The sequence below is a fragment of the Typopeltis vanoorti genome, chromosome 2 (assembly GCF_054136105.1).
Source record: "Typopeltis vanoorti isolate ZY-2024b chromosome 2, IOZ_Tvanoo_1.0, whole genome shotgun sequence".
NCBI lineage: Eukaryota > Metazoa > Arthropoda > Arachnida > Uropygi > Thelyphonidae > Typopeltis > Typopeltis vanoorti.
In genome coordinates this window covers 15283006-15302631 of record NC_143550.1, presented here as the reverse complement: position 1 = coordinate 15302631, position 19626 = coordinate 15283006, and the positions used below count along the sequence as shown (strand labels likewise).

The following is a 19626-nucleotide window of genomic DNA, read 5'->3' as shown; positions in this document are numbered from 1 at the left end:
TTCACTTTCAGCAAACTGTATTAAAAAAATCTTATAATAGTCTAATTTCAAAAACCAGTTGCAATAGGCAGATTGTAGTGCACAGAATGTTTCAAAAATTAAAAAATAAACCATCTCAGAGAATAATCAACATCATCAAATTCCTGCCATGTACACTCAAGGGGTGTACAGGAGATGATAGTACTACATGAAAAATTTACATCATTACTAACTTCCTATCTACAATTTTCCTCCAAATCAGCGTGTAACTTGTCAAGACTCCAACATTAACAGATCTTATATATATTTCTATCCTCTAAGGCACTTTCAACTGTATCAATCCACCTATATCTTGGTCTTCCTCTGGGTCGTTATCCAGTCAACCTGGCAGCGAACACTTGTTTCGCTAATCTTTCCTTGCCCATTCTGTTTAAGTCACCATACCACCTGAGATTAGCTCTGCTAATGCATTCCTGGATGCTGACAATGTCAAGTTCTTCCCAAAATATACTCATTTTTAATATGATATTGCCATTGATGCCATCTGTTCATGTCTCTAATCTTTCTCAGGACTCTCATATCTGTGGTCTCTAGTCTTTGGTCAAGTGTTTTACTTCTGACCCAGCTCTCAGATCCATAATTAAAACTGGTTTAACACTGTCTTGTATACAGCTAATTTAGTGTTCCGACTAATTTCTCTGTTATTCCATATGAATTTATTCAATTGACTTCCTACCATACCAGCTTTGTTGATTCTGTTGTCTATTTCCATATTTAATTTGCCATCGTCAATAAAAATCGTGCCTAAGTAGCTGAAATGTTTTATTTGTTCCACAGGTTCTCCGTTCACAATGCAGTTGATGTTTTCAATGAATCTGCCTATTTTCATTGTCTTTGTGTTTTTATTGCTGACCTTCATACCATATCTATTACAACAGTTATTCAGTTTAGTCAGGGAATCTTGCAAACTTGTAGCGGATTTATTTAGAAGTACAACATCGTCCGCATAAAGCGAAGAGCTGACATTAACATCTCCAATTCTGATATCATGTTTAATACCACTTTCCTTCATAATGAGATCCATATAGATAATGAATAACAGAGAGGATAATGTGCACCCTTGTCTCACACCAGATTTAACATTAAACCATCTTCCTGTACTTCCTTCAATTCTAAGTGCCGACTTACAACTCAAATACAGACTAAGTATTGCTTGATATAATGTCCCCATTGACACCATATAACTGTAGCGTATTGAATAGCTTCTCTCTTGGCACCTTGTCGTATGCCTTTTCCAGATCTACAAAACTTAAATACAGATCTTTGATATATTCCCAGGCTTTCTCAACTATTTGTCGTAAAGTGAAGATCTGATCCTGACAGCCTCTATTTGGCTTAAATCCAGCTTGTTCTTCACCAAGCTTTTCTTTCACAATTCTTCTCAGCCCTTTCTCAAGTATACTTGCATAAATCTTGCCAGGAACTTTCAGTAGGGAAATACCTCTAATTCTTACATTCAGTTTTATTTCCCTTTTTATATATGGGTACTAATAGAGCTCTATTCCAGTCATCGGGAATTCGTCCCTCTGTCCAGGCATTCTGAATATGCAGTGCAGCCATTGTAAGACTTTTATACCACCGTACTTAAGTATTTCTGGTCGAATATCATCTACTACTGCTGCCTTTCCACATTTCAAGCCTGCCTTTGATGGCTTTTTCTACTTCAAGTATGGATATGCATTCCTGACTGTATGCCTTTTGAGTGTTTTTTTACCACTGTGCTATCACTGCTTGTTTCATTTAGCAATTTTTCGAAGTAATTACTCCATACTTCAAGGATATCTTTTTCTCCCATTTTCATGTAACCTTTATCATTTCTAACTCCTTTTACAGCACTCTTTCCTCCATTCTAAGCTTCTTCAACAACCTCCAGAATATTTTCCCACCTTCTTCATATTTATTTTCTATGTTCTTGCCAAAGTCCTCCTATGACTTTTGTTTAGGTAGTTTTACATGGCGTTTAGCTTTCTTACATTTGTCTCTGTATTCTCTAAGAGCACAAGCTGACTTATTTGTCAGGAACTTTTGATATGCTTTCTTCTTTTCCTTCGTTGCTTCTTTAACGTCCTGCGTCCACCATGGAGTTCTAATTTTTCTATCCTTGCAGACAACTTCACCACATGCCTCTCTAGCTGAATCAATCAGGGTTTTCTTCAAGGCTTGCCACTGAATCTCTAAGGTTTGGTACCTGTTCTCAAAATCATTTTTTCTTCAATAATCTTTGTGTATTTTAGTCTACAGTTCACATCTGAGAACTGTTCAACTTTTATTTGCTTTAAAACTTTCTTACATGTTATTCTTTTCAATATGAAATTCAATTTTATCCTGCTCAAGACTAAATAGTGATTACTTCAAATTTCAAATCCTCTGTACACTCTGGTGTACTGCACCAGGGAATAAACATCATTATCAACAATAACATAGTCAATGAGATTTTTCTTATTCCTTGCCTCTTCTCTCCATGTGAATTTGTGCACATTTTTATGTTGGAACATGGTGTTAGTGATAACCAGTCCATGTCCTGAGCAGAAATCCAACAGATATTTGCCATTATTATTAGCTTTGCTCTTTTCTCCAAAATTTCCCAAAATATTTTTGTATGTCTGACAATCATTTGCTTGTTTGCTGATGATGCAAAGTTGGGTAGAGTAATTGTGAGTGCACAGGATGTCAAAATTTTACAGGATGATTTGGATAGTTTGGAGGACTGGGCTAGGAAAAATGGATGTCAATTTAATGTGGCAAAGTGTAAGGTTATGCACTTTGGGGTGAAAAGAATAGCAGCAGTATATCGCATTGGTGGAACCATACTCCAGGAGATTGATGAGGCCAGGGATTTGGGAGTGTTGGTGGATAGGGAATTGAAGTTTAGGGGGCACATTGCAAAAGTAACTAAAACAGCTCACCAAATCACTTGGCTTCTGAAAAATACTTTAACATGCAGAGACGAACAAGTTGTTGTTCCTCTGTATCGAGCCTTGATAAGACCCCATCTGGACTTCTGTGCCCAGCTATGGGCACCAGGGTTTCTTCGTGATGGGGAGGAAGTGGAGAGGATCCAGAGACGAGTGACCAAGATGATAGCAGGTCTGTGGAATGAACCTTATGAGAATAGGTTGAAGATTTGTGGGTTGCAGAAATTGGACGATAGGCGAAGGAGGGGTGATATGATTGAGACATTCAAATTACTGAAGGGTTTTTATAAGATTGATCCAGAAGATATTTTTGAAAATATGACTGGTGGTGGGAGGACTAGGGGCCATGCATGGAAGCTGGGCAAGAGTGTGGTTGACAAGGGTGTTAGAGCTAGGTTCTTTACTTGGAGAGTGGTAAATGAGTTGAATAAGCTTCCAGAGTCTGTTGTGGGTGCTACGACCGTGAATGAGTTCAAGGCAAGGTATGATAGATACTGTGTGAATGTTGAATAGTTGTTCTTGACATGATGTTAGGGCCTCCCTCGATGAGTCTGTCGACTCCTTGGAGTTTCCCGGAACAATAATAATAATAATAATCATTTCCTACTCTGCTATTTAGATCCCCAACAAGGACCAATTTTTCATTGTGTCAGTTGCTTTTTCTAAAGCATCAAAAAATGTCTGCACTTCTACCTTAGAACCTTGTGTGAGACCATAGGCACAAATAAGTCTCATTGTCCAGTTCCCCATTCTCATATTTGTCCACATCACTCTACTGCCTGCCATTCATGATGTTAGGGCCTCCCTCGATGAGTCTGTCGACTCCTTGGAGTTTCCCGGAACAATAATAATAATAATAATAATCATTTCCTACTCTGCTATTTAGATCCCCAACAAGGACCAATTTTTCATTGTGTCAGTTGCTTTTTCTAAAGCATCAAAAAATGTCTGCACTTCTACCTTAGAACCTTGTGTGAGACCATAGGCACAAATAAGTCTCATTGTCCAGTTCCCCATTCTCATATTTGTCCACATCACTCTACTGCCTGCCATTCAAGAAGATTAGCCTCGTATTTAGTGTTGAATACTATGGCTACTCCTTCATTTCCTTGATTGTCATTGCCTGAATATAACATTTTGTATTTATTGCTCAGAAAGATCTCACCAATTTGTCTTTTTTGTTTCAGTCACCCCTATTATGTCGATCTGATACTTATCTAATTCCTCAGCTAGCTCCATTTCTTTGTCATTCAGGCTTATGTTGATAGTACCGATCTTTAACTCTGGTAACGTTGAGTTGGGGCATGTTTTCAGATTTGTTCCAGTAGCTGACTTTTCGCTGTTCGCCTTGGTTTCCTGACGAAAACAATGGAGGCCTTGTTTAACCGGGCAACGCCCCAGCCAGCATGAAATTTTGTCATGTTGTACGATCATTTTGTATTTTGGTTTAAGAATACAATTTGGAATACTGAACGACCAGCCCATCCTCATTCATTCAGTATCCAGGTAGATACCTAACAGGGTGCACCACGAGACGGTGAGGATTGGACATTAGGTCAGAAGCCCTGGTCAGTTCTCCACATTCCTTTAAATGCTATGTGGAAGTCTCCTCTCAGTTATACATACACCTTTGACCCTTGAACAGATGGCCATCAAATGCAATATCATATTAAAATCGAGGATATTAGGAAAATTCTTGGATCCAAGAATGTGTTAGCAGAGCTAATCTCAGGTAGTATCGTCACTTAAATAGAATGGGCGAGGAAAGATTAGCCAAACAAGTGTTCTCTGCCAGGTTGGCAGGAAAAAGACACTTAGGAAGAAGACAGATATATAAATATAAGATCTGATAATGTTGTAGCTTTGACAGGTAACAGAAGGTAGAAAGTTAGTAATGATGTAAATTTTTCCTATAGTACTATCATATCCTGTACATCCCTTGAGGGTAAATGTCAGGAATTTGATGATGTTTATAACTTATTTTATTGTTAATAGTAGCAGAAAAAAAAATCAAAGTGAGGATGTGATTGCTTCCAGTGTAAAGAGTCAGCTATGTAAACCTATTACATTACATATTGAGATTAAAATTATTAAATTTAGTGGCATGATGTATCAAACACAGAGAGGTCGCAGGCAAAACTTACCTCTCACTACTACTGTTACAGTTGTTAAAAACAAAGATTAAGTTCTTAGTGAAGCGAAAAGTGCTATACTAGTTAATACTGCAGTTACCAGTAAATATGGTAATCTTATAGTCGAAATGGTGTTGACTGGCATTGGATACTTAAACCAAGATACTTAAAAAAAGACAAGCCTTGTATACTCAAAAGAACCAAAAAAGCTTTTCCAGAGCAGACTTTTACAATCCTGCTTTTGCACACCATGGGATTTGAATTATTCAGAATAAGTTTTTGTGAAATTATTTAAAATTTTTCATTTGCATAACTGACATAAATTAATGATTTATTTTTGTCATTTATACACATATATAACTGCTCAAAAACATTATTAAACTATTACATTCATCTACAAGTTAAAGAAGAGAGGGGAAAAAAAAGAGGCAGCAATTTGTATGACCGATGTATGCATGTACTCTAGATGATGACTTTAATATGAAGGTCAAAACACCAGGAAATTAAAATGATTACTCTTAATACAGTTGTAATCTCCATAGTTTTATCAAAATGAATGATGATCACCAGATAACATTTGAAGACAGGATAGCTAAGTTAGTAAAATACAAAGAGAAATCTTAACAATAGAAAATGTCACCTGTAATGCTGCTCTGGTAGCTGTTTCAAATACTTCTCTTACTCCTTCCTTGGTCTTGGCAGAACACTCTAAATAACCATAAGCATTTATCTTTTCTGCCATAGTCCTACCCTCCTCAGGTGTTACTGGTTTTTGTTTCATCTTTGCCAATTCCTTAATTGTGTGGGGATCATTTCTCAAATCCTATATAAAAAAAAAAAATGAAGTTTTAGTTATGAGCACAACATAACACTATTCGAATAAAAACCAAACACATCTTCATAAAATATTCATTTAATACTTTTTTTTTTTTTTTTTTGCAGTATTAAAATGACAGCTTATATATAATAATGAAAAGTGTCAACTTGGAACAGAATGAGACTGCTCAATTTTCTGACATTACTGATAAGGCAACATTATAGAATAACAATAAACATTTAGTTGATTATATCTTTAGCATATTTCTGTCTAACTCTCCTCTGAGCATTGCCTCCCAAGGACTAGAGCAGGTACCATAACAAGGGAGTCAATTCTTTTAGAGCCACAACTTTTCATCTAATCATTTGAAGATGGTGACAATGTTCCAATATACTTCTCTGGCAATAAATCCACATCAGTGGTGTGGATTTATTGCCAGACATTTATATGACAAACTCACTCAGTATAACTACCAGAAGTTACAACCAAAATTTTATATGCAAAGTGCTATTCATTCACTATAGCAAACTATTCAATATTAATTATGTATTCCTTTGTTTCCTACAAATTTGCTGTAGCGTGAAATCCGAACATACATGTCCCTGGGTGTTGTGAACTGAATTTGCTTTTTGACAGCAACATTTTTGGATGGACAGCTGCTCGCAGTTCCACATACACAACCCATGATTTTCTGAAGCGAGATCCTACACACCATAGCCCATCTAGTCCAAAGGATTGATTATCTGTTCTTCCTCCCCCCCAAAAAAAAAATAATAAATAAAAAAATTCACCAGACTGGTTTGAATCATATTTGGCATGACATGGTAAGTGTGGAAGTACTCAAGGGATTGATGCCCAGTCTGACACCATCTTTTTTTACTGGATCTGAAATAACAAAAAATACCAAGTTTGATCTCTGCAGAACAGATATTCGAAGTTTAATGTCTCTTGGCCTGTTAACATTATTAATGTAAAAATGATCTAAGAAAGGTTTTCAACATGTCTTAGATCATTGAAAACCTAATCAGTGTTGTCAATAAGATTAGTATAGCACAGGATATTTACAAGCATGATACATGCAAAATCTATACCGGAATGGGGGTTTGCTATAGTGAGAAAATGGCAAGTTTGTCATATTCTCAACAATATGTGGCATGCCATTTTCATTTAAAATGAATAATTGTAAACTGTCATGGTGTAATAATATCTCTAACCTTTAATTTTACTATTATTGATATTATTTTGTTATTTATTAATATTTACATTGGACTCCGCCTTTGTAATGTCTTTTTCTTATTTAGTTGTAATACCGAGTTTATCGTCATTGCTTGAGTTGGTTCTTCATGCACAAAACTTGTGATTATTCTTAATCCTTATAGTCTATAGCTTTACTCCCCCCTTTCTCTCAAGGCCGTAAGTAAGCTATTTCATGTGCTCGAAGTGCAGACTCAGGAATTGTTTCTGGCTGGAACCAATTCCCTAATCTACCTTGCTATATTTCTCTTATATTGTTCCTTAAAAATTTATTTTTCTTTTCAACTGCGCCATTAAGGATCGCATAAAATAATTGTTTTTCTTTCCCCTATATGCAAGAGAAACATTCAGCTAAGCATGACAAATATCTCTTAAATCAACTCTAATTCAAACAACTCCTAATTCTTAATATCAGTCAGTCGTGGCTATCACTATTCTTTGGTCACACAGGTTCTATATTTTTATGGAACATTGCATTGGTAAGGCAAGATCAGGCAAGCTATTAACAAAACAAACAGGTTTATTCATTTTAAGACAAATTAATTACAAAAATTAAACTGCACATATCAAGGGTCTGGTTCAGCCTAATACAACTAGATAACAATGGAGACAATACAAATCACGTGTCTAATTCTCCATACAATCATTCAAGCATTTTCGCTTAAGCTTTAAGACAAAGACATTAAAATTTCACATAAATTTTCACATATAAATCTTTACTCATGTTATAAACAGGAAAAAGTTAAAGCTTTTTAACCACATTCAATTTCTTTGCATTACGCAACATTAGCAAATTCCATAAAACTCTATATACTACTTATTCGCATTCAAACAGAAGTACGGCTTTGCGACTTCTCTAATACTTTCTTTGCTAATTGACAATAGAAGCAACATTCGTCACTTAATTTTCACAATCTAGGAATATAAAACATCTTATTTACAATCTTGCCAGCTCATTACGATTTAGGCATATAGTCCTAGATCCTAAAGGTATACGGACACGTTCCACTTCTTCCAAGAAAAAGATTTCCAAGCGGGCTCTAGATTATGGCAGCAATACTACAGCACACACGTAGATCATCGAAGAATCGTAAGGTAGGACATCTCGAAAAGACTGTCTCCACTGCAATCTATCTAACTTCCCATCTTCATCAGAACTGCATGCTCACAGGAACATGACTCTCCCCGTCCTTGGAAAAGGCTTGACACTGAAAACAACTTCGAAGTGAGAGCCTGTTTGGCCCCTAAATCTCTGCCTTTTATCTCACTCTCCCAATCTTGGTCCTTCTACAAATGAAGTCCCCCTGATTTGCCTCCACTACTCATGCTATAGTTGAGTTTTCGCGGGAAAACTCATAATAGCTCAGACAGAATTAGGCAGATAGACCTAAGCTATTTCCGCTAGCTTAGGTCTATCTGCCTAATTCTGTCTGAGCTATTTTTCTGTTTTTGCAATTCTAGTAGTTCTTACAAAAAATATTCTAACAATTTGTTATCAGATTTAATACAGCAAAGTGAGTTATTATATTAATTTAATTACAAGTATTTTATGTAAAATTTAATTTCCCATGTAAAATCGACATATAAAAAATTTACTTTTAATTTTTTTCCACACGAGATTTTACAAATTGTTTATAAAGTATAATTAAACATTACTTCTCAAAAATAACGTTCCCTTATTTCAAGTTTACACACAAAGGGCTTGACAAATTATGCAAAACTCTATTCACCAATTAAATAGTGTATTTGCCCAAGGTCCCCCCCCACCACCACCAGGAGTTCCATTAAGTGATTAGTAGTGGTGGTGCATCTTTTTTTTTTAAAGTAAAATAGATATTGTTTAGAAGTTTTTTTTTTTTTTTTGTTTTAAATAAAAAAGTTTCCATTTTCGTTCAACCTACTGCTCCTTTTGTCTGAATAGATGAAATATATGATGAATAGATTTTGCCTGCTTGCCAGGAAGCAAAATCTAGTCACCATGTGGACAAGCATATTTGTCGTCTAACATATAACACATTCCTTTTAAAAATATTATGCATTTCATACATGGGTTAGCTTCTGCACCAAGAGATTGAGTGTGTGTGTGTGTGTGTTATTATTATGTGACACCTCAAGGGAGTCTAAAGACTCATCGAGGGAAGGCACCTACTCCACAACTCACCATCTCCACCAACTACAACGAACCAAAACTACCTTCATCATCTACATCAATCCCAGCTACCACCACCACCACTAGTATTTTCACAGACAATCACAAACATCCATGCCCACAGCAGGATTCGAACCCGCAGCCTTTTGGCTGGAGAACGGATACGCTAACCACTCAGCCAACCCGGCTGGCAATATGAATATCTAGCAATATTTCTGTTTTATGGTTATATCATGGTGCACTATCTACAAAAACAACAAAAGAAAAAAGGCAATCACTGTAGTCAGCAGCTCCTCTCCTTTCTCTAAAAATATAGAATTACACTTTCATTTGGTGGTAAGATAAACTGCTGTTGGAGGAAAATTGTAGATAGGAAGTTAGTAATGATGTAATTTTTTCATGTAGTACTGTCATATCCTGTACACCCCTTGAGGGTACATGGCAGGAATTTGATGATGATGATGATAAACTGCTGTGAGCTATATTTCTACTTTTTTTTTAATTACTTTATATAATTCAAATACATCATACTCAATGAGAATATGTATTTGAATTATAAATCAATTAATTGAACTTGCAGTTCGCATACTAAATTTTCATGTACAGAAACCACCTATAAATACAACACTTGTAAATTGGGCATTTATTTATTTGTAATAAATCTATTTGTATTCACGCCCACTTAGAAGTGCCAATCATATGCAAATAGTTCATATCTGATTAATATACATTGAAATATAATTACTCATACCTCTTAAAAATTTAAAACATGTCCCAAACAATTTCAGAAATACTCTTACTAATCATTTTACTCTTTAGAAACACTTGTGACATTATGATTAAGAATTATAGACACGTAAACACAACAATATTTTAATATTTGCCAAATATTTCAGTCTGAAAATAACAGACTATCTTCAGTGGCTACATGTTTTTAACAAGGTGGAATACCAACAATTGATCATTCAAAAGTAGAACGAGCCGCGTGATGTTACATTGCTATGCATTAAAGAGAGGAAAAAATTTCATGAGATTAAATTATAGGTGTTAATTAACAATTTCATATAATAATCTTAATTTATAAATAACATTAGACTTATGTAGGAATTAAAAGTCTCATTTAAAAAAAAAAAAAAAAATTAATGTGTTGTCCTGATTAAACTTTCCCATATTTTTGATAAGGATATAGTCATTTCGATTCAAGTTAGGGTGTTGAAGTAAGGCCTCAGCACTCTCTTTGAATAGGCATTCACATTTATAGCGACATCTGTGTAGAAGGAGAGTCTTGGACCAGAGGATGTTGTGGCTTGTCTCTATCCCGTGTTGAGCCAATCCAGCCTTATCGGATTTGTTGTGCTGAATGTATGATCGATGTCCTTGAATTCTTTTTTCTATAGAACGTCCTATTTGTCCAAAGTAGGACAGATTGCAGTTACAAGGAACTTGATACACACCATGCAGAGACATAGTTGAGCGTTTATCTTTAAAAGAGGGGAAATATGTGGATATTTTGTTAATAGGTACTTAAGTGGCTGTTAAATCATATTTCTTCAGAATTCTTGAAATTGGTTCTGAAATCCCGGAAATATATGGAATTGGAACTTGATGTATTGAATCTTTGTTGTTCTGGATTGGATTGTAGGACTAGAACAGATGTTGTGTTCTTTTTTCAGAGAAGCCATTTATTTTCATGTAATGTTTGACAGTTCTTTCTGTAATTCATGAGGAGTTGAACAATTAGTTTTAGCTTGTCAGATTAAACATTTTATATACCTATTAACAAACTAAATTAAAGAAGGTACCAATGTACTTATCCATAGTTGAAATACCATACTTACTCGAATATAACTCGCACCATGCCCGATTTTACTTTTTGAAAAAAGAAATTAAAAAGTTTTGTATATGAAAAATGCATGAAATTTTTCGCACATGAAAAAAAGCTTAAACACACGTTGGGGCGATAGTAACTGCCCGAGTAATCAACACGCTCTCCCCCAATAAGCCACTATATTGCAGATGCAAGAAAAACAATTACTTTTATTATGTCAGTGAATAACGTATGAGCAGTCCGTGTAATATACTTCTCAACAAATAGCGTAATTAGAAACAACTTGGATAAAAACGACACTAATGAATGAATCATGTTCCCTCATACAGAAACTATGCTGTATAGACTCAAGTAAAACCATTTGGCAAACACAGTATCTAACAAAAAACTATTGTTATTAATTGGATGTGTGTGAGTTCACAAATTACTTTTATTATGTCAGTGAATAACGTATGAGCAGTCCGTGTAATATACTTCTCAACAAATAGCGTAATTAGAAACAACTTGGATAAAAACGACACTAATGAATGAATCATGTTCCCTCATACAGAAACTATGCTGTATAGACTCAAGTAAAACCGTTTGGCAAACACAGTATCTAACAAAAAACTATTGTAATTAATTGGATGTGTGTGAGTTCACAAAGCAGCAAGGAAATTCAACCAAATGTATTAAAACTAAGAAATATATATATAGTGAATATTGTTATGGCAGTTTCACATATAGAATTCGGTTTAAGAGAGTTAGCATTTCAACTCAACTGGCGGCTTGCTTTTATCTTTCGATCCAACATTCAAGAAGATTAGCCTCGTATTTAGTGTTGAATACTATGGCTACTCCTTTTCCTTGAATTGCCTGAATATAACATTTTGTATTTATTGCTCAAAAAGATCTCACCAGTTTTTGTCTTTTTTGTTTCAGTCGCCCCTATTATGTTGATCTGATACTTATCCAATTCCTCAGCTAGCTCCATTTCTTTGCCATTCAGGCTTCTTATGTTGATAGTAGTAATGTTGACTTAGGATAAGAACTTATAAATTTTACCTATGGATTAAAGGTAAAAGGATTAAAACCAAGTTTATAAGATTGCTTGGTATCTTTAACATATAATATACCCAAGGTAAAAAACTTTCTACATCTTTCTCTCATCCTGAAATTTTTATTTAATAAGGTCAAAGCACCTTGTGGCAACTTGTATAGGCAAAATTTATAAGTTCTGCATTACTTCAACCTTGGCATCTCAGAGTCTGGTTCCCACTAATGAGACCTCAATAAAGGTCAAAGCCAGTCTGGGCAGTGGCCCTTCCCTTAATGCATAGCATCATACATGTCCGCAACGAGATGTGTTTTGCATTATGGGAAATACGAAGGAAAGTGATCAGAGCTTGCTCCACCTTTACTACAAGTTGCCTCAGACCTGAAAATACTTCAGGCACAAACTTGACTTACCTGCTTGTTTGCTTACTTGGGAAAAAGGATTAAAACCAAATTTATAAAATTGCTTGGTATCTTTAACATATAGCATACCCAAAGTAAAAAACTTTCTATAGGATTTGTTCCAATAGCTGACTTTTTTGCTGTTTGCCTACTTAAGGGCCTCATATGAGGACATATTTTCCCTTATAATTATTCATTCATAATTTAGTGCTACAGTATGCATGTAGCCCTCATCTGAGGAGACAAGTGTTCTTAGAAACCACACCAGATGGCAGGAGTTTCAACAGAGTTACAGGGATACCAATCTCTCTGCAGTGCATGGTGGTATCAAGGAGGAAGTGAAAAGCTGCTATTTTGTTGATTTGAATTTGGTGATTTTATGAATCTTCTGGAAAGGTTAGTATTGTTGGATCCTACTTCGTCTCAATTTGTACTTTGGATCCGACATGTTAGTCACTATGATGTTCTTAAACAAAATAATAAGTTGCTAGTTGGTTTCTGATTCAAATATAGAGAAAATTTATATTTAAAGACTGCACCACTCTATATCTGAATTAGTTCAAGAATTGAAGAAAAATCAACCTTCAACTATTTCTCCTTAAAATATATACTCGCCAAGCATATTTGCCTTACTTAATTTACCCGCTTTGGTTCGAATATTTTATGAATGGTGCAGTAAAAGAGACTCAGGCAAAACACAACTTTAGATAAACAAAAACAAACATTTAATTTTAGAATCACAAATTTTACACTTAAGTTTAAATCAGTAATTAAGATATCACAAACATTTTAGCTTCTCTGATAAGTACAATCATACAAACTCAGACAATGGTAAATCTGTTATCTCTAGTATAGTCTTCTTGCAGTTCCTTAAGTTCCAAATACAATAAAATTTGCAGTAACACACCTCTTCACAAATACTTAATTTTGCACTTCAGTTAATTCTCACCAATAGTTACTGTTAATATAAGGAAATTCTAGGATGAAACTCACACACTTCTCTGTATAGAAATATTAAAGGTTGGAATAATCTTACCGATAATCTTTTTTCTTCTTTAACTTACACACAAACACTTTTTTTTAACTGTAAACACTTAAACAGTATACGGCGCTCATTAAATAAATCTTCTAAGCAATAACTGAATTAAGCATCGGTCACTATACACATAAACGTTCTTGCATGAAATACTACTGATCACTTATAAATTAAGGCAATACATAATAATTCCTTAACTTGAGGTTTTATATGCACAGCTGTTCATTCTTCCTGCATTCATTTAATTCTTTAGGCAATATATTTCTAAGCACAGCTAACGGTAAACTTCAATTTTACAGCCTCTACTATTCTAGTAACTCCGTGCTTTATTTCAAGATTCTGTGTATCCTTGACAGGTTGGCCCTGAAATTAAATCTCAACTCAAGTATTGCTAGTCTATTTAGTAGTCTTCACTCAGCTGTCTTCCATAGCTATAATTGTTATTCTACAACTTATTAGCTAACCGCCTCTCGACTAGTAGACCTTATTTAGCTGCTTGAGTGACTTGCCGACTAGCTATTAACGTACTGTGATTCCCGAATGCCGAATGCTCCGATTCCAACTTAATGCCAATCCTCTCCTTTCTCTCTCTCTTAATTCCCTTCTAATCTCTGTATATTTTCAGTGTTCTTTCCTTTTTATACCCATTTTTCCCGCCTAAATTATTCTCGTGATTTCTTTCTAAAACTCTTTTCAATAAACCTTCTCACGTGGTGTTCCAAAATGTGCTCGCTCACTTACATACGTCTCCATGACAACCAAACAAAATATAATAAATTTGAGGTATTGCATAATGCTAAACTTCTACAAATAGGAATAAATAAAGAATATTTACATTTCAATTAATGCGCAGTGAAATGTTGAATACAAACTCCTATAATATTAACATAGCAATAAATAAAATAACTTAATATTTTAATACAGAGTTTTTTCTTTATTAGTACACATTCTTGATTAAATAATTAAATATTAAATCAACTTATAGTAGTTATATGAATATTAATTTATAAATAAGTGATTTACATTAAATAATATTTACAAATGTAGCCTTTGTCATGGCGGATTATGTTGGAGTCTGAAGAGAGTATTAATAATTTAAATTTCTCTTCATTCAGAATCCTATGGTTTTATAAATTGTTATACCTTGTAGATGAAGTGTGAATATTTAATTTGTTCATGTTTATTACTGTATTCATAAAACAAACTTGAAAACAACCTGTCCTCAAATGTTTGTAAGTAATCTATGCAGCAAATAGTTTGAGGTTAGAAAGTTCTTGTACAATATTTTTATAATTTTATTTTATTTTTGCAAACATAAATGAATAGTGAGTGTGTTAATTGGCATTATCATCTCTTACAGATGGATAACCAAAAGTCAGGTCCATCAGGTATATATATAAAAAAAAGGCCTTACCACAAGAGACTTACTGAAGAGGTTATTGAAAAATTGTTGGAGGAATCTGAAGATGGTTTGGAGTTGAGTGATTCTGATGATGATTCTACATACCAGCAGTCACAAAATGATCCTACAGAGAGTGACAGTTCAAGTGAAGACAGTGATGTTCAGTGTCCTTCCCCTGTTGGTCAGACTCACAATGTTCAAAGTCCAGTAGTGTGCAAAATACAGCTGTTGCTGGTCATATGCCATTGCAAAGACAACCAGTGTGGTTTAGTGAGAAAGATAATCCCTTTGCTGGTACTGAACCTCAGTTTAGAGGAAAACACCAAATAAATATTCACGGAGAGAGCCCTGTAGATTATTTTTCACGGCTGTTTCCAGATGAATTGATCGATGCCGTAACGGCAAAGATAATTTAGCACACTGCGACTGAACTCAATTTACCTTGGAATTGTACTTGTTATGACATACATAAAATACCCACATGTAAGGCAGTATTGGTCTTGTGAACATGGACAATGCATGGATGTTATAGCTGATGCTATGTCAGTGAACAGATGGGAAGACAAAGCAATATTTGCATTTTGTTGATTCAGACACAATACCTACCAACAATAAAGACAAAGCAATACATATAAGACCAGTGCTGCAAAAGTTTCATGAAACATTCCATGCTGCTGTCAGCCCAGAAGAATTTCAGATTGTAGATGAGATGATTCCATTCAAGGGATGGAATCATCTCATTCACAACTCAAACAATACTTACCTAAGAAACTAAAAAAATGAAGTTTCAAAATGAGGGTAAGGGCAGGCATTTCAGGCTATGTATATTGTTTTGATCTTTATGTAGGTGCAGATCCTGGAAGACAAAATTCAGACTCATTCAGTGCAAGTGAAAATGTAGTACTTCGGCTTTGTCATGATCTTGCTGGTAAGAACTTCAAGGTATACGCAGACAACTTCTTTTCTTCCCCCTAATTAAGAAACTAAAGGATGATATTTATTATGTGGGTACATGCAGAAGAAATACACTTCCAAGGTGCTGACAAGAAACTGAAAAATGAAAAGGATTTGCAGAGGATGGGACAAGAAAATATGTTAGTTAACACATCCTCTGATGGCATTACTGTCACTAGGTGGGTTGATAATTTAATAGTACATGTGGTATCTAGCTACTTGGGAAAGGAGCCTGTCAGTGTATGTCAGAGGTTCAGCTGGAAAGAAAAAAAAGTATGTTGAAATTCCACTACCTCGCAGCATAGCTGTTTATAACAAACATATGGGTGGAGTGGACCTTATGGACTCTGATGTGGCTTTGTATCGAAATGATACCAGGAACAAACAATGGTATATGAGAATTTTTTACCATATGTTGAACATACTCATATGTGATGCATTGATCATTTGGAAATGGGAAGCAAAAGAAAAACTGGATTTGTTGGAATTCAAATCAAGAGTGGGAACTGCTTTAATATATCAAGGTTTAGCTCAGCTAGGTACAAAGAAACAAGGATGCCCTTCAAGTCAGACACACACCACCAGCACTAAAGAAATGCAAAACTCACTCTGTGCCACATGAGAAACGTTTTGACGGTGGTGGACACCTCCCAAAGAAGACAACAGGTGCTAATGCCAATCGTTGGAGAGATGTAAGCTGCAAGAGTAAAACAAGATACATCTGTGGTAGATGTGAGGTTCCAATCTGTCAGGAATGTTTTCAATCTTTCCATAATACTGTTCTTGATTTACATAGCTCTACTGCAAATTCTAATTATTCTACTTTTTTGTATGCACTAAGTAATCCAAATTTTGATCATTCATGCAGTGTTTCAGCAAAATATAAATTGTTTATAATCTGTTTTGTCATACTTGTAATGTCTTTCAATGAAAATAAATTCCTTAGTCTAAGTCATTTCCATAGAAATATGTCTGTAGGCATTAGTGCACGATGTCCTCAGATGAGGACATAATTTTTTAGATATACAGGACACAAATTTAGCAAAATTAATGAATTCATGGTAATACTGTAAGATTAAATGGTACTGCATCATGCCATTATAATTTTTTATAAATGAATATAAAAATTCATGCACGAGAGGGTTAACCTGGCGAGACCCTAGCTGGCATGAAACTCTGTCATGTTGTACCATCATTTTATATTTTGGTTTAAGCCAATAAGAATACAATTTGGTCGGCTAAATCCCAAATTGTCAGCCCATCCTTGTTCGTTGTATCCAGGTAGATACCTAACGGGGTGCACCACGAGAAAGTGAGGATTGGACATTAAGTCAGAAGTCCTGATCAGTTCTCTGCATTCCTTTAAAGGCTATGTGGAGGTCTCCTCTCAGTTATACAGCTTTGACCCTTAAGCACCCCACAGTTCTTAAATGTTACTGAGCTGAAACATTTCCAATCTAAAGAGTTATTTTTATTTATTTATGTTGGCTAAATCAACACAACTGTGTGCATAATTCTTTTTGGATCATCAGTTCAATTGCATATTTAAAATGAGAGCAAGATTCAGTTAAATTTATATGGAAATAGAAAAAAATACAAATAATATTATTTGTATTTTTTTTATATTTATTTAATTCAAGTCAAGCCTTTTTTTTCCTAGTTGAATATTTATGTACTTAAACTAAATACAAACCTGATTATGAGAATTTTTTTTTTAAATTGAGAGAGAAGTTATTAAGAAATGACACAGTAATAGAACATGCAATTGACATAGTCAGGACCAAAAACATTATAGTAGTGCATCTGACAGGATTATATCAATAAAACTATATATTCTCTGATATTTTTCCAGAAAAGCAGAGAAATTTTGAAACACCAAATAAGTCTTTCTAGTCTTGCTGGAAGTCCTGAAATATACTTACTGTGTGCTGTCTACACAGTCAAATCTCACTGTAGCAAACACATTATACGAAACTCGATATAACCATTCTTCTGCTTAAGAATGGTAACAAAGTAGACATGACATATCACTGGTCAGCATTTGACTCAAGAAAATTTATTAGTGTTGTCTGTTCAGACAACACTAATAAATTAAATAAATAAAAACAAGAATGATGCAATTTTTACCCTGCAATCCCCAAAAATCACACCTATTATACTTTTTTTTCCCCTAATGATAAAGGCATACTTGTTCTGCCTGATACAACAGGATTCCGTTTGAAAGCTTCTGAAGTTCTTTTCAAAATAAACCTCTATTTTCAAATTTAGTCAGTGCAGATGAAGGCAAGTCCATTATGATACAAGACAAGAAAGAATATAATAGGAAACTACCTTAATGCTCCATAATTACTTACCCTCTTACTTTCCAATTAGAGAGTATGCTAGATTAAAAGACTTAACAAGCAAATAGACTGCATCGCATGTTGAATTGAGACTTTGTCTCCCCCCCCCTCCCAATCCAAGTTATAGCCTTTCCAAGCCAAGCAATTTAACACCTATCAATGATTGATTCATTGATAGACTGACTAGTTAGCTCAACTTGGCCAAAAGTTATACACATTAGCGAGAAGTGGTTGACCAAGGATATAGAAATCGAATGCAAAGGATATAGTATCTTCAGAGAGTACAGAAGGAACAGGAAGGGTTTTGCTGATGATAGCATAAGAATTGAAGCCAAAAAACAGTAGAAGTAAATTAGGACAGAGAGCAGTCCAACTGAGGCTATATGGTGTGTGAGATAGAAGCCAACAGTATGAAATATATATATAATTGGTTGTAACCATAATCAAATATAAAGGAAATAAAGGATATAAAGGAAAATGTGATGGCATGCATTGACAAATTAGCACGATGAGTGCTGGTCTAGTATTATCATTGGGAATTTCAATAATGGAGACACAGACTGGGAGGAGGAATGGTCAAGTGGAGGTAAGGAAATTGAATTTTTTACAGCTGCTGAAATATGATTAAATGCTTAAGATGGCATTTAATGGAGGGGACATGAGGTTCAAGAGTGCTGGATCTGGTCATGGCATTAGAGAACTTAATAGTAACCAGTCTAGCTATTAGTAACATCTGCCTGAAGAAAGCAATCATGTAGTCTTGATCTGGAAGATTACAGAAATTGCTGTTAAGAAGGGATATATATATGTGAAAATACAAAGCAGGTGATTATGACAAGCTGAGAAGACAGCTTTCGGCAGTGCTATGACATAAGAATTTGGAAGGGAGAAATGGTGGTGGTCAAGGGATGCTTGAAGAAAGCAGTATCAGAATATATACCCAGTCAGATGGATAAATCAAGTAGGAGTTAGATGGATGAATAGCATCATTAAGCAAGAGATGTAGGCAAAAAAAAGTTGTGAAAGGAACATAAAAAAAAAAGATGATTGACATACCCATGAGCAGTACAAGGCACAAGCGAGAAAGGTAACCTGTACAGTAAGGAAGGTCAAAGCTAGCTGACGAGGCAAACAAAATCCTCAAGAGTTCTTTCACAACTAATGTTCATCATTAGGTCTGTCTAATTAGGAAGCAGACTTGTTCACACCAGCTGTGCCAATCACTTTTTCACTCTCCTAAAGCTGACTAATGGCCATTACTTGTTTCTCTTTTTTCTTTAACTGGAAATGATTAATTATTCAGAACTAAGTACTGAAATTC

At 34.9% G+C, this 19626-nt stretch overlaps 1 protein-coding gene across 2 annotated transcripts in view; it reads right to left on the bottom strand.

The window, feature by feature from the left end:
• The window catches only part of LOC150108839 (ras-like GTP-binding protein RHO), a 90615-nt gene that overhangs the window by 6295 nt on the left and 64694 nt on the right, over positions 1 to 19626 (bottom strand). For both annotated transcript variants that reach the window (XM_090403691.1, XM_090403699.1), the window contains exon 4: positions 5727 to 5909. In XM_090403691.1, coding sequence (XP_090259817.1) covers positions 5727 to 5909 — 183 coding nt within the window. The remainder of the gene's footprint in view (positions 1 to 5726; positions 5910 to 19626) is intronic.